Source organism: Mytilus trossulus, chromosome 2, assembly GCF_036588685.1.
Source record: "Mytilus trossulus isolate FHL-02 chromosome 2, PNRI_Mtr1.1.1.hap1, whole genome shotgun sequence".
Lineage (NCBI taxonomy): Eukaryota > Metazoa > Mollusca > Bivalvia > Mytilida > Mytilidae > Mytilus > Mytilus trossulus.
The window spans coordinates 35,650,626-35,667,924 of NC_086374.1; the positions used below are offsets into that span (position 1 = coordinate 35,650,626).

General features: G+C 33.9%; 1 protein-coding gene across 1 annotated transcript; it reads left to right on the forward strand.

Annotated features, from left to right (window-relative positions):
• Window positions 1–705: 705 nt before the first annotated feature.
• Window positions 706–16,345, forward strand: LOC134707095 (uncharacterized). Its single transcript, XM_063566600.1, has 8 exons — window positions 706–868; window positions 2,233–2,293; window positions 8,775–8,875; window positions 9,825–9,934; window positions 10,197–10,365; window positions 11,855–12,000; window positions 14,117–14,201; window positions 14,924–16,345. The coding sequence occupies exons 1-8, from the start codon at window positions 719–721 to the stop codon at window positions 15,140–15,142; spliced, it is 1,041 nt and encodes a 346-aa protein (XP_063422670.1). The 5' UTR covers window positions 706–718; the 3' UTR covers window positions 15,143–16,345.
• Window positions 16,346–17,299: the final 954 nt, after the last annotated feature.

The following is a 17,299-nucleotide window of genomic DNA, read 5'->3' on the forward strand; positions in this document are numbered from 1 at the left end:
TATTTCTGAAATTTATTCTTACATACTTTTAATTTGTTAACCCTGTATACTAACAATTGCCTATGTAAATTTTAAAATTGTTTGTATGCACATTGAACGACAAATCTATGTGAAATATAAAATTTTCTGACGTCAGACACTCAAATCAATGAATGTGTTGGTAGATAGTAGATGTTTTTGTGTTCTGTTAAATTGTTCCTTTTAAAATTGTTATACGATGATGACTGATGTACCTATATTTTGACTATTTGATTTATTGTGTCTGTTTATTTAACGCATCAATGTAAATATAACGATAATAATGATATAATGACAAGACTGTCATTAAAGTGAGAGGGTTAGCGCTATAAAACCAGGTTTAATCCACCATTTTCTACATTTGAAAATGCCTGTACCAAGTCAGGAATATGACAGTTCTTGTCCATTCGTTTTTGATGCGTTTTGTTATTTGATTTTGCCATGTGATTATGGACTCTTCGAATTGATTTTCCTGTAAGTTCAGTATTTTTGTGATTTTACTTTTCACTGTATGAAGTAAGTGAGACTTGGTCATCATATTCAGTTTTATTCTAAAAATATAATTTTATCATTCTATCATGTATTAAAAATAAACGCTTAGAATGAAAACTGATCAAATAAATTGATATTTATCATTTTATCAATAATGTGATAAATCCCTAATCTCAAACACTGATAATGGTGACATCATACAGTAATAATGGGTAGGAGCTCGGGTGGGCTCTATTCTCTGTCTGTCCTGTTTTTGTTTTGCTTTCTGCTCACCAAGCATGGTAGCTTATCTGCAGAAGAGAGTAGTACATCACAGGACGAGGAGAATGGTTCAACATTAAACTGGACACCGGTTACGGTAAGTATGATGATAATATTGTCCTTGATGAACTTGTCAAATGAGGCTATTTTACCTGTATTTTTCTTAAAATCACTTCACACGTATCTATATTATCGTTTCAATTGTTTGAAAGTACATAACGTAAGATTAGATTCAAACATTATAAATATAATGCAACATTTTAAATTTGATCACAATGGTAAATATTTTATTAAAATATATATTATTATTTTCATTTAATTTGTAAAAATATCCATGAAAGGATTGTTGTTTTTGTTCCATTTATTAATTTTTAATTTCACAAATAAGATACAATTTGTTGAAATCTAACTTTTATAATTTTCAAATTTAATCGGTACAAATACTTTTTTTAAATTCAAAATTTTAGATCTTTATGCGCTATTTTATAATCTAATGTAAATATTCGCTTTTTTTGGAAGAACTGGAACCCATAGGGTCAAATTCAATCACAGAATGCAATTAACAATTTTAATAAAAAATAATAATGCATTTATATGGAAAATTACTGAAGTAAAATGAAGAACAAGGATATAAAAACATACTTAAATCTGACAACCAACGACCGTAACTCTGGAACGGCAAACCAGAAAGAAAAAAATCCGAATTATAAAGTAAAGGGTTGGGGGTAGCAATCCAGGCATGCTGGAATAATTTGTCGAAATGTGAAAATTCATTAAATGTAACAATAAAGTCCTATCACTCTGAAGGTTTAAACTACTTCCAGTTAACGTTTGAAGTATTGATAGTTTACCATAGTACGTCCCATGTAAACATTTCGCTAAAATAAAAGTTGACACTTACTACCAATTTACAACCATAGAAGAGATCAGTTTAAAGCTAGTGATGAAATGTGTTTCTGTCTTTAAGGAGGAAAGAACGCTGTAATAGTTTGTCAGTTTACCATAAATAGTCATCATAGTTTCAACGTTTACAACTCAGTACGACAGACGCACACGACTCATCAGAAGCGCTAGAATCAAAACAACAAAATCAAAATTTACAGCATTGAAAAAAATAAATAATTGTGCTATGGCCATCTATGTATAGAGAATAATCTTTGTGTTTTTCTTTTTTTTTCTTTCATTTTAATGAACAGTCAGGACGGGTTTGATTACGTTGCGGCTGGTGATATCCAATCTTTTTCATTATATAAAAAAAACCAGAGGAAAATATGATAGAAATGCAGAAAAGAAAAACAAGAAGAAAAGTTGACACAATATATCAGTAATGATGTATTTCGTTTTTTTCTGTTGTTTTTTTATAGAAAATATTAATACTTTCAGTAAGAGAAGCTTTAAGATACAAATATTTAATTTCAATGCTTTACTTTGATTTAACGAACATATGTTTGATGATTTCAGTCCGGAGCAGCTCATTTTGGTTTTTCTGACGTTAAAGTGGACATAACCGATATAAGTACAGGTACATCAATTTAAGATTTAAATTTCTTGACGTGTTGATAGTGTTAAATCTCATTTAAAAGAAAAGTAAGCTTCTTATTACTATCATTCAAAGACACAACAAAAAGAAATGAAACAAAAGAGGGACGAAAGATACCAAAGGGACAGTCAAACTCGTAAATCTAAAACAAACTGACAACGCCATGGCTAAAAATGAAAAAGACAAACAGAAAAACAATAGTTCACATGACACAACATAGAAAACTAAAGAATAAACAACACGAACCCCACCAACAACTAGGGGTGATCTCAGGTGCTCCGGAAGGGTAAGCAGATCCTGCTCCACATGCGACACCCGTCGTGTTGCTTATGTGATTACAAATCCGGTAAATAGTCTAATTCGGTAGGACAAATTCATGAAAGGGAAGGGGATTGTAGTTACGACTTAAGGAACATATCCGATATCATTTGTGAAACGGTTATTCCATAACGGTCAACCAACTCGTGATGGCGTCCGTAAAATTTACGAAGGGATGATTTCAACTTCACCATTTGGAACTCTTGGTTTAATAGCTTCCTTGTGAGCAGTAACCCTCTATTAAGAAAATCATGATAGGAAATGCAAGCACGGGAATATCGTATCAATTGGGAGATATATACCCCGTATGCAGGTGCTGCTGGAATGTTGCTACTTAGAAATGGAAAGTTCACAATTGGAAAGCTGAAATCATCTCTTTTGTTGTAAAGTTTTGTCTTCAACCGACCCTCATTGTCAATTTCGAGATGTAAGTCAAGATATGAAGCCGACTTAACTGTATCTGTAGTATCCTTTATCTCCAATTCGATGGGATAGATGCGATCCACATAGTCACCAAATTTTGAATTGTTTAGTGAAAGAACGTCATCTATATAGCGGAAAGTAGAGTTAAAGGATATTGCTAACTTCTTATCTTTCTTCCTAAGAAGTTCCTGCATGAAGTCAGCCTCATAATAAAAAAGAAACAAGTCAGCAAGTAGAGGGGCACAGTTTGTTCCCATTGGGATGCCGACAGTCTGTTGAAAAACACGTCCTCCGAACGTAACAAATATGTTGTCAATCAAGAAATCAAGCATCTTGATAATATCGGTTTCAGAGAATTTTTTGTTTGAATCAGAATGATTCTTTACAAAGTATGATTTATCCCTCCCTAAGACAAGATACTTGTATCTACGTTGGCCATTCTTTTTTATGAAGCAAAGTAATACCAACTCTTTTAATTTGTCTTTTAGTTTGGAATGTGGAATACTTGTGTAAAGAGTAGAAAAGTCAAATGTTTTAATACTGTTACAAGATGAAAGAGAGTTAGATTGTATGTACTCTAAAAGATCTTTGGAATTTTTAAGTATCCACATCTGATTCACGCCACCTCTAGAATAGGCAGTTTCACAATAACTTTGAAGCCCGTCTTTGATTGCTGATAAAATGGATGTTAATAATTTAGAAAGGGGTTTCGTGGAGCACTTGGAAGACCCAGCAATATACCGTTGTGTGTAAGGACACTTATGAAGTTTAGGTATCCAATACAGTGATGGAAGATCCAGTTCTTCATCTTTGGTTGAAATACCAAAGGAACAAAGAACAGACCTATGATTATCCAGGATTTCCTCTTTGGTAAGTGTCGTGAGGGTATATGTTTGGTGTCCAAGTGAATTGTCTATACCTAATTCGTTTATCAAGCAATTAATGTAATGACTTTTACAGATAAAAACGATGTTATTTGGGGCTTTGTCTGCGGGGACAACAACATATTCATCATGGAGGTCAGATAGGTGTTTAGCAACATTTGGATCTTTGAAGATTGACGTAGCATGGGCATTGATGGACCCATTCAGTTTCTTAATTCTGATTTGTATTAACGACCTCACTGCCTTAATCCATTCGGATAGAGTGTCTACGTCTTCCTTCTCGCGCTAAGCCCATTGCCTGGCATAATCCTCGACTGAATCCATCAAAATTTTAAAGTTGTGTTTCCAATTGATGGATTTAGGCTCACGATATTTTGGACCTTTCGATAACAAGTTTCGTAGAGAAGTGTTATTAACAATGTTAAGGTCACCGGTAATAACGTGGCCAGCAGGATTATATGTGAATTGGGAACTAGCACAAGTGCAATCAGGAGGTTTAGACTTGAAGTCGTCAATATCGAGATCCTGCAAAACGCGTTTGTAATTGAAAATTTTAGTTGCAATAGGTTTGGTATAGGTATAATAAAATTAACGGTACCAATTTTCTTGCACCAGATGCGCATTTCGACAATAAATGTCTCTTCAGTGATGCTCTTGGCCAAAATATTTGAAATCCAAAGCTTATATAAAAGATGAAGAGCTTTAATCCAAAAGGTCCAAAAAGTTTAGCCAAATCCGTGAAAGGAATCAGAGCTTTGCATGAGGGAGATACATTCCTTAATTTATAATAATTTCTAATATTTTGTAACAGTAAATTTTAATAACACAATAAATCCGTATTTTCATGCCAGTACCGAAATACTGGCTACTGGGCTGGTGATACCCTCGGGGACTAATAGTCCACCAGCAGAGGCATCGACCCAGTGGTAGTAATAAAATTAACGGTACCAATTTTCTTGCACCAGATGCGCATTTCGACAATAAATGTCTCTTCAGTGATGCTCTTGGCCAAAATATTTGAAATCCAAAGCTTATATAAAAGATGAAGAGCTTTAATCCAAAAGGTCCAAAAAGTTTAGCCAAATCCGTGAAAGGAATCAGAGCTTTGCATGAGGGAGATACATTCCTTAATTTATAATAATTTCTAATATAAGAAATTATTGGTACAGACTGGTCTTTGAAATAAGGAGGTATTTTCGATTGAACTAATTTATGATGAAGGATATTGCCTAGGTTGACGCCATCGAGACCTTTGTTGGCAAAGGAAAGATTTAGAAAATATCTTTTCTCTTTTTCATCTTTTCCAATGCGAACTGGCTTGAAAAGTCTGTGACTAGCAATATCCGAAATTATAGCTTGTAGTTTGTATTGGTTTGAATGAGGGTTTGTAACAGTGGATTCCAAACATAAATTGAACAGAGAATGAAGTTTTGAAAGGGGTAATGAATAAAGTTTCGTGCGAATGTGATGAATACCTAACTGTTTTTGTATGCATGGCAGCAAGTCATTAATAGAGACATCATGCAGAGAGGGTGACGTATAATGACGATGTCCATGACTACGTCTACGTCGAGGAGTCGAGTTGAAAGTATTCATCACATTCACCGAGTTACACGAAGGACTAGATAGAATACCAACACCATCAATTTTGTCATTGCAGCCATACGGTGTTGCAGTTCCCAATTGTCTAATCCAGTAGTCTTCTTTTTGTCTACGGAGAGTCGTTGAAAGATTAGGATTGTTCGAGCTATGGTATATTTTTTCAATAATTCGAACTGTCATAGAAACGATGGAATGATCGGGCTGATTGAAATGCTGGTATAGAATGTCGTTAGCATTGAGGTTAATGTCTGATCTATGACCGCACATACGTTTGTTTAGCCTTCCTTTCGTTTCACCGACGTATACCAAGCCGCAAAGGTTGCACTCTAATCCGTAGACGACATTTATCGATTTACAATTCAGATCATCGTAACTTCTGGTAAAATATGACTTCTTGGTCAAATTGCTAGTGAATTCAGCATCTGTAATTAAAATAGCACAAGTTTTGCAGCCTTTGGTCTCACATTTTGAAATGCGACAGTGTTGTACTGTGTCATCAAAAACCAAAATGTCTTTAAGGAGAACTGAACAAGGCTGTATATGTGTAATATTGCTGTTGTCACTAGGACGATGATCTGAATGAGTCGTGTTTGGTTTTTTTTGTCATGTCTGGTGATGAGGGGACACCTACCGTATCAGACGACACCGTGTCCATGGTGACGTCTGTTTCGGACCTTTTTATACTGGGCGACGTCCGAGCCAGTTTCCTGTTAGTTCTTCGTAAGTTCATGCAATTGTAGTTTTGCTACTGGGCGGATGATGTCCTCGGGGACAAAATGTCCACCAACAGAGACATCGACCCAGTGGTAATAAAAGAGGGACGAAAGATACCAAAGGGACAGTCAAACTCGTAAATCTAAAACAAACTGACAACGCCCTGGCTAAAAATGAAAAAGACAAACAGAAAAACAATAGATCACATGACACAACATAGAAAACTAAAGAATAAACAACACGAACCCCACCAAAAACTAGGGGTGATCTCAGGTGCTCCGGAAGGGAAAGCAGATCCTGCTCCACATGCGACACCCGTCGTGTTGCTTATGTGATTACAAATCCGGTAAATAGTCTAATTCGGTAGGTCAAATTCATGAAAGGGAAGGGGATTGTAGTTACGACGTAAGGAACATATCCGATATCATTTGTGAAACGGTTATTCCATAACGGTCAACCAACTCGTGATGGCGTCCGTAAAATTTACGAAGGGATGATTTCAACTTCACCATTTGGAACTCTTGGTTTAATAGCTTCCTTGTGAGCAGTAACCCTCTATCAAGAAAATCATGATAGGAAATGCAATCACGGGAATATCGTATCAATTGGGAGATATATACCCCGTATGCAGGTGCTGCTGGAATGTTGCTACTTAGAAATGGAAAGTTCTCAATTGGAAAGCTGAAATCATCTCTTTTGTCGTAAAGTTTTGTCTTCAACCGACCCTCATTGTCAATTTCTAGATGTAAGTCAAGATATGAAGCCGACTTAACTGTATCTGTAGTATCCTTTATCTCCAATTCGATGGGACAGATGCGATCCACATAGTCACCAAATTTTGAATTGTTTAGTGAAAGAACGTCATCTTTATAGCGGAAAGAAGAGTTAAAGGATATTGCTAACTTCTTATCTTTCTTCCTAAGAAGTTCCTGCATGAAGTCAGCCTCATAATAATAAAGAAACAAGTCAGCAAGTAGAGGGGCACAGTTTGTTCCCATTGGGATGCAGACAGTCTGTTGAAAAACACGTCATCCGAACGTAACAAATATGTTGTCAATCAAGAAATCAAGCATCTTGATAATATCGGTTTCAGAGAATTTTTTGTTTGAATCAGAATGATTCTTTACAAAGTATGATTTATCCCTCCCTAAGACAAGATACTTGTATCTACGTTGGCCATTCTTTTTTATGAAGCAAAGTAATACCAACTCTTTTAATTTGTCTTTTAGTTAGGAATGTGGAATACTTGTGTAAAGAGTAGAAAAGTCAAATGTTTTAATACTGTTACAAGATGAAAGAGAGTTAGATTGTATGTACTCTAAAAGATCTTTGGAATTTTTAAGTATCCACATCTGATTCACACCACCTCTAGAATAGGCGGTTTCACAATAACTTTGAAGCCCGTCTTTGATTGCTGATAAAATGGATGTTAATAATTTAGAAAGGGGTTTCGTGGAGCACTTGGAAGACCCAGCAATATACCGTTGTTTGTAAGGACACTTATGTAGTTTAGGTATCCAATACAGTGATGGAAGATCCAGTTCTTCATCTTTGGTTGAAATACCAAAGGAACAAAGAACAGACCTATGATTATCCAGGATTTCCTCTTTGGTAAGTGTCTTGAGGGTATATGTTGGGTTTCCAAGTGAATTGTCTATACCTAATTCGTTTGTCAAGCAATTAATGTAATGACTTTTACAGATAAAAACGATGTTATTTGGGGCTTTGTCTGCGGGGACAACAACATATTCATCATGGAGGTCAGATAGGTGTTTAGCAACATTTGGATCTTTGAAGATTGACGTAGCATGGGCATTGATGGACCCATTCAGTTTCTTAATTCTGATTTGTATTAACGACCTCACTGCCTTAATCCATTCGGATAGAGTGTCTACGTCTTCCTTCTCGCGCTTAGCCCATTGCCTGGCATAATCCTCGACAGAATCCATGAAACAAGACTTTCAAAAAAAGACACACACACACGAATTTTATATGTAAGTTCAGGGCGTTAATGAACCAAGCCAACTGTGATATTAATATCACTTGTCGCGAGATTTCGTGTAATTAAAAAAAAATTTAATAAATATGATAATGACAACGACATAATTATGAATCAACAATCAAAGTCCAGATCTAGAAAAGCGATGATTAAAATAACAGCTTCAAGAAATTTAAATCGGAAAGTCCCATGTAAACAATTCAAGATTATAAGCTCGAACACATTAAACGAATGGAAACTTTCATATCTTTGACTTGGTATAGGCATTTCGTTATGTAAAAAATGGTGGATTGAACATTGTTTCGTAGATAACAAAACTCTCATGTGTATCATATTGAGTTCCATTCAATTCTATTATATTGACAAAAATGTGTGAACAAACTGAACAAACATAATACTAGTAGGTTAAAATAGCATAAATAGGGATACATAACCATTTTAGACTGCATTCCCCTAATACAGGCAATTCTTCAAGGTTTAAGTATTTATAACCAAGTTTTTTGTTTATTTGTTTTTTTCTTAGAAATGCCTGTACCTGGCGGAAAATATAGATATACATTTACTGTGACCAATACTGGAAGTACAACACGAAATATTACTGTTACCACCAAGGTTGACAATTATGTAAGAAACAATTTGGCCATCTTATTCAATTACCATAATATTAACGAACGAAACGTGCCCTTTGTCTAAAGCCTGTGAGTTTCATTAATGATATGATTAACAACTGCACCAAACTTATGGTCTACCACTAGAATTTATTAATCGTTTTAAACACAAATGTAACAGCCCCGGTTGTTCTTTTGTAACGTGTCAGACAAAGCCAAAATCAAACCCTTGACATGATGTTTCACCAGCATCTCTACTTAACATGCTGTTTAGGGGTAACGGCGAGTATGAAGTTCGATATCAGGAAACATGTCAAGGTAGAGTCACGTGTCGTGTTGTGTATAACAACTTTAAAAGCCGGCTAATAGGATAGGTTTCATAGAAAGCTTGATTAATATTCGTATCAAATTATCATCAACATCATCATATTTGTCTTCGTCTACGGCGTCGTAGTTCTCATCTTCATGATCATCATCACTACCATCATCCTCATCATTGTGTCGTCCTTGTCGTCTGTGTTATCACCATCATAAAATGTGGTATGATGACCATTGAGACAACCATCCTCCATAGGACATACACGCTCACGTAAGCATATGTCATATTATCGTATGGACTTAAAAAATTAGCAAGACGCGTACTGTAAAGTGACCTATCGAATGCCTCTGTTTTATAAAATGGATAAACAAATCGTCAGCTTTTTTGATAAACGCATATGACATACATACGATTATGGTTATGATTGTCAATGAGACAACATTCACCATAAAAGAAGAATCGACGATATAAATAAGTAAACCGTATTCTTCAAACAAATAAAAAAAAAATTCATGTTTGTGCGGAAGAACAAGTCCCGGTGACCACTTGGGCTTATGCCAAAGCTGAATGGTAAATCTTGAACTTATTCTTTGTTGAAGTGCTTTTTAATACTTATAATACTGTGAAAGGACATGATTTTCTTTAGATGCTGATAGCAGTGATTCCAAACCCGACATTTGCACTCAATCAAAAACAATCACATACTGGAACGATTACAGTCACAGTAAACCGAAAGGCTAGACCAGGTTTAGAAAGGTAAACATTTTTCAATGTAGCAGTTGGTTTGGTTTATAGAGCTATGCAATAATTGTAAAGTTAACCAATTACAGAAGATAAATGTGTTTTTCACATTCTTGGAAATATAAAATTAAATGAATTTTGGTATAAGAATGAATTAAAATAAATCTACCTTCACAGCTACAAAACTTATTTCAACGGGTTTTATCGTGAAAGCTTACACCATTTCTAACTAAATAGCAAAAAGTAGTTTTACAATCTTATATTCTTATTTATACAGAAGAGTATTTATAACAATAACAGACAACGAGGGACGAACAGAACATTTTAAACGTTTTATTGTTGTACGAGAAGAACCTGTTACAAACGATGCCAACCCACCAGAACTTATTTTCTTGGATTTTGTAACCTCTTGTAAAAAAGAACCAAAGAAGCATACTCGATGTGGGGTAAGAATTCACAAAAAATAAAAATATTGTTATTAAATATTTTGTGCATTGAATCGTTTTTATCTGTCTCTAATTTCCTTCAAACAAAACGCTAATTATAAAGAAAATTAATGCCAAGGATGTATAAGAACTAGGGTATCTGCAGTATGTGATCAAAAAGATCGTAACAAGATTAACCAAAGTTACAATTTAAAACTCTTTTCTCGTAATCACTCTAAAACAGATCAACGTTACTCAGAACTACACATCTTTGTTTACAAATGTGGTTTTGGTTGGGTTGTGATTAAAGTGAAAGCAAAATGAGTTGGAAAACAAAAATGACAAAAAATCAGATAAATCGGCAGAGGTAGAAACAATTTTTATTAACAATTGTCTTGTTACACATTTATAGTTCGGACAATTCTCTCTCAGTCAATTAAGATAGGTTCAGTTTGTGTTCAGGCTATTCAGTACTTGCTGTTTACTAGTACTTGTACAAATCAACATCATACTGATTTGTCTCATAAAAATACTAAACAGTCTTGAAATGACCGCAAGCGATTAATTTGAGCTTCACTGAATTTTTCTCTGAGTGGCTATAATTCCCTATTGTCCTTTTGTTTTTATTTTGTGTGTTTGCTGTCATCTTGCAGTACATCACATATTTCTCCCTTCTATTTAAGATTATTGTTTCAACGTGTCACACATCTATATATTAATTCAAATTCACTTGATTTTGTAAAAACTATTAAATTTTCATAGAAGAAATGGGATGCATTGTCAATTAAGACAAGAGGCTGTCACAACGACAGCAAACCGGATTTATTAGTATTTATTTGTGTCCTGGCAATATCACAAGAACCATTACTGATGATTGGTGAAAGTGAAAATCGTCAATATCAAATTTGATCTCTATTTTGTCATCAGTATCAACATATTAAAATTTGAAAAGCTTAGATTGAATGGTTCGTGAGTAAATGCAACCAATTGAATGGAAACACCATTTTACGATCTTTCAAGAACCATAACTCCTGAACTGCAAAAGTCAAAATCGTCATTATTGAACTTGACCTCCATTCAGTCATCAGTACCAACATATTAAAATTTGGGAAGCTTTGGTAGAACAGTTCATGCGTTAATACACGGACACGACTGGAAACGCCATTTTTCAATCTTTCAAGAACCATAACTCCTGAACGGTAAAAGTCAAAATCGCCATTATTGAACTTGACCTTCATTTAGTTGTCAGTAACAACATATTAAAATTTTAAAAGCTTTGGTTGAACGGTTCATGAGTTAATGCACACATAACATTTGATTGCCGCCCGCCCGACCGCCAGCCCGCACGCCCGCCCGCCCGCCGAGCATCCCCAAATCAATAACCGACATTTGTGTCACAAAAATCCGGTTAATAAAACTAATGTCCTTGGTACACCAGAACCTTTGTGTGCTGCTCAAGACAAAATAAGTAATTGCCTTCGGATGTTTCTTATTCTTTTATATTTCAAAGACCGGTAATTGGACAGTATTGTTTAGTGCGCAAGACACAGAATCTGGTCTAAGCATTATAGATGTAGATGACCATACCATATCCACTGTATGGACAGAGGATTATTCACAAGGTCAAGTCATCAGACCAATTAACGGTAAAATCAGGTAAGAATCAAAACTCAATTAGTAAAAACATGTTTTCATGAAAAGTGAGCTATATTTCATCAACTGGTAAAAAGATATAAATATTATGGTACCCCAATCATTCGCTTAAAGTACTCTTATTTAAGTAGGACACTATTATTTCACAGTGAAGTTTGATTTAAAAATAACTGCGATTCATACCTTTCCAATCCTCAACATGATATAATTTGTTCATAAGTTAATATGATTTTTTTAAGTGTACTTTCTGGCAGCTTATATCCATTCAGTTTATATTGAAAATAACATTCAAGTGATTTCGTGCGTACACAGCCCTTTTGTACGTTTACCTTCAACAGGAGCACACAAACAATAGCATTCGAAACACAGCATAGAAAACTAATGACTTGTAAAACAACAATCCCACCACAATCTGGAGACTATAACTTAGTCTCAAGCATGATATAATGCAGATCCGTATCAACATGTGCCATCCTGCGATAAGTCTAAATCGATTTGATAAGATTTCTGTGGTGAATTGGTCTTTGGAATTCGCACGATTCTGTGTTTGTGTAGAAATAACATGTAGCTGTAGCGCTCGGACTTTTTTTGTACTTCTACCAGAATCTAAAATTGCCAGCTCCTTAAAAATAGATATTCTAAGAACACCAAGAATCCAATCTGTTGAACTGTGTTCACGTGCAAAGTTTTTTCGTATTTCACCAGGCATTTTGTTGAAAATCACAGGTACTAATAACGAGCCGTACGAGTCTTGAGCTTGTCCGAGAGATTCTAGTCCACGTATGTATGTTTCTGGTCTGTCATAGTAACTTTTAAGGTGTGTAAGCGTATTCTTTGGTGCGGGTATGTCTAGATGTGCTTGCATTTACGATTGAATGATCTTATGTTTTTGTCGTCCGAGTTTTTCATATATAACTTCAATAGCTTTGTTGTAAATTGTGTGCGTAAGAGCAAATCCGGCAATGGTGTATGACGTCTCTTGATTTAAGGTAGTTAAACTTTTGAACATCGGTTAGAAAGTTGTTGTGAATTGCTGAATCAAAAGAATCCCAAAAGGATTGCCATTCAAGTACGTTTCCATCAAATGTAGGTTTATTCAATTTCGGTAGTTTGTAAAAAGTTGCTCATATTAACGCTTGAATTTGAACGTAAAGACGTAAAGTTTTATGCGGGGCCAACAATTTGAATGGGTGGCATTGTCTAATTGTTTGGAAAAAACCTTCTAGCGGCTGCATTTTAATCAGATGTTTGAACATAAATAAATTAACGAATTTTGCGTATTTTCGTCCAATTTATACTCATCTGTGTCAAGTATCACTTGCTCTATATCCTCTTGTACACTCTAAAATGTCCTTATCAAAATCTTTCAGAATATCTGGCTTTTCCTTCAACGTATCAATAATTGCTTCCAGCTCGTCCTCTACCGGTTTTTCTTCTGATTCACTCCTCTCGTCAAATCTTCTTTAAATCCTAGAAATTGATCTCCTGTGTCCCGTTCGATATATTTATGATGTGTAGTCATCTTCTTCGGGTCACGGTACCAATATCGTAAAGTGGTTTTACTAAAACTGCATTTGTAATAAGAAAGACGTCTAAACTGTATGATTGTGTATTGATGACTGAAGTTCAAGATAACGTCATAGGTTAACGACGATGTATATACAATAATGCCGCGTTACGTTAATTCTCTTCTGTGTGTGATTTCCAACAACGTCCAATAAGGAGATTCACACTTTAAATCGTCAAAATGAGATCCTACAACACGTGTTAAAATTGATTATATAATCTCAATAAATATGGTGTATATATAGTAGATAAAAGGAACAAGCTGGTCTTAAAATTAGGAGGTATTTTCGAGTGAACCGATTTATGATAAAAGATGGCACCAAGACGTTTGTTTGCAACGGACTTATTCTTCGTTTTATCTTATTCACAATACCGAAATAAAAATATTTTAAAAGGTAAAAGCTGTCATTATAGAGAATTTTGTTTAATATCTCGTGATAGTTGATTATCGCATTTCTAAATTTCCTTTCACAAGAATCGCTCAAACCCAGTTGCTATGCTGTTAACTTTAAAATTGTTATTGAATTATTATTTTTTTTAATCTATTTTGCAGCACTGACTGTTGCCGAAAAAGGACAGTTATCATTGTCACAGACAACAATGGAAACACAATTAGGATACCTATTTATTTTCCATATGTACGTAACAAAAATGAAAGATAATAGTAATTTCTTGCTCTTTTAAAATGTTTGGTCTCGATCATCACAGTGTAGCTACATTAGTACTGATTTGCCTTTAAATACCTTTAAATGTTATAAGCATTAACTAAAATCGCAATATTTTTTATCTTTAAAAATGTCCTGTACCAAGTCAGGAAGATGGCCATTGTTATATTAATAGTCGTTTCTGTTTGTGTTACATTTAAACGTTGCGTCGTTTGTTTTCTCTTATTTTTGAGTGTAAATTCACATTGCGATAAGACGTGGCACGGTACTTGTCTATCCCGAATTCATGTATTTGGTTTTGATGTTATATTTGTTATTCTCGTGGGATTTTGTCTGATGTTTGGTCCGTTTCTGTGTGTGTTACATTTCAGTTTTGTGTCGTTGTTTTCTTATATTTAATGCGTTTCCCTCGGTTTTAGTTTGTTATGCCGATTTTGTTTTTTGTCCATGGATTTATGAGTTTTAAACAGCGGTATACTACTGATGCCTTTATTTTGTGAAACGTAGGCCTGGCTAGTAACTTTGCTGTTTAATTTGGTGAATTTGTATGGCAACGTTTTGTAGCTTCAACATGTTTGGACCAGTGTTTGCCTTTGTATTTGTTTTTTTAAGGGATATTCAAATAGTAATAGTAAATTCAGTTACATAGTTTAATTGTTATCAATTTCAATATATCATTATTTTTATAATTTTAGTACCGTCCCACCAGCGTTCCAACAGCAAAGAGTCATCGGCCAAAATCTATCAAGATGACTGCAGTTGTAGTTAGCGGTTTTGGAATTTGTTTATTACTCGTTATTATTGGTACAGTAACAGCACAGAACTGGAAAAAGGTCGCATGTAAACGCCGAAACAAAAAAGCCGGGCGAACTATCCGTATGGATGTTACTCCAAAAATTAGTTTAATTGTTTGAGATTTACATAAACAACTGTAAATAACTGTGCAATGGTATTTCGAAAATGCTGATTTGATTTTTACCAATAGATATTTTTTTTTAAAACAACTTAAATAACATTAAAAATAGACATAAGTTTGGCATCGGTGTTAATAAGTATTAACTATATGCAGAACAAATGATAAATGTGTGAATATGTGTACTTTGAACATTATTTTTAATATTTTGTGTGGATTATACATTAATGTTTAGATAAAATCTTCAATGCCAATAAAACTTGCTGATTTCTTTTTCAGATCATTTTTCTAAAAAAAAAAAAAGTAATAAATTTCTTCCTTAAACACCGGGTATAATGCCACATGATAAGGGGTGGCGGCTTCGTCATATCCATCCTCTTAAGGGATCTCTCATATTTCCTGACATTCATCACTCGTGATAAAACTTAACATAGAAATGTTTTCTCAGAACTTAATTCAAATAACGGGGTGGTCTTATATAGAAACTAGTACAAGATAAAGACAATTTTCATGAATGATGTTTTCGTCTTTTTTTTCTCAACAGATAAAAATAAGAGTCTTCTGAAATCGAGTATCAAGCATGAGTTGTTTCATAGCCATCGGTCATTAACTGCCTGTTCTTTTCAAATATGAAGAAAATAGTAAGTCAGCAATTATAGCTCGTCGTTCCTTTTGTTTATTAACGAAAACGAGATGTCTTATTTTTATTGAATGAGTTGGACAAAGGAATAGACAGATATGCGATAAAAATGGGGTTCTTGGTATCTTCTCTCTCTATTACTACTTTTATAGAAAGTAAATGTATTAAGACTTAGATTATGGTAATCGTGTTATTTTCTGTCATGTGTTTAGTCTGACACTCATTTTGCTATATCCGTGGTTTTTTTATTTCTGTTTCATTAGTTTTCAGTTATAAAGTCAAGCAGTATTCTTATAATTTAATTTTCTGTTTTTTAAGGGTTTTTCATAAAATAAGGGTTAACACCATTTTTCTTTTGATTTTATTTTTCTAACAACGTTCGAACAATCAGTAACTATAATAAATAACTTTAAAACAAACATACAGTAACGAATCTCTAAGACATATTTTTTCTACATAATACAAAGAACGGATATTTCTACATTATAACATATTTGTATATTTCATTTTCAGATCACCTGTGCATTATTTTCATTGTCAAATTCTTTTTTGCATGCTCTAATTTATTGTATACATCCAATTAAAGTGTTCAAATGAATTAAAATTGATATTTTAAAGAGTCTTATTGCACTTAATTCTAATGTGACTTCTATTGCACTAAATTTTCTTATTGCTTCTATTGCACGAATCTTCAGAATGTTTTTTTTATCAATATTCTGAAATACAGTGTATTATAAATTGTTGAGCTATAAGGAGTGAAATATTGTTGAAATAACGTCTTTTACTACATTTGAAGCTGGGATCTGCATATTGTCCAAAGTTTAAGTTTAAATTCACAAGTTTTCTTTTTTCTTAATATTGATACCATACACTCAAGATCTGACGTCTAAAGTTACTTTTTTTGTATCATCTATGAAAGTTCAATATTAAGTTCGTGATATGTAAATATCTCCAGAAAGAATCACGAAGCTGTTGTAGCACATTGATTGAAAAATGAAAACTGGTTGAATGCATGATAAAAGATTAAAACCGCTGTGTACATATATGTGTCAACAGTACTACATGTATCGAGAATTATACATATTAATTGGTAGGAATACTGGCTTAATTACATACGACACTTTTCGTATTTAATACAATTCTAATTTCAGTGAAATAAAACAGTAGGTGGTCACGACAACATTTTATATTTTATATACAAATTTTGGAAGTAAAAAACAGTAGTTTTATCTAACTTTTTACAACTGTTTTGAACAGCCATGTGAAAATCTGTTCTAGGGTAGAACTGTTCATAACCAATACTATTTGAAAACGGATCTAAACTAGAACATCTTGTCATAAATATTGTTCCAAATGTGTTAGGGGGAACGTTATAGGAATGTGGACTGTTTTATTGACCTTTACTGTTATTTTAAGATATTTTAGAACTGATCCAAAGTGTATACGGCCAAAAGAGATATAAATATAATAACTCAATTTATATAAGTTCAACAAATTAGCTTACAGATTATTTTAAAA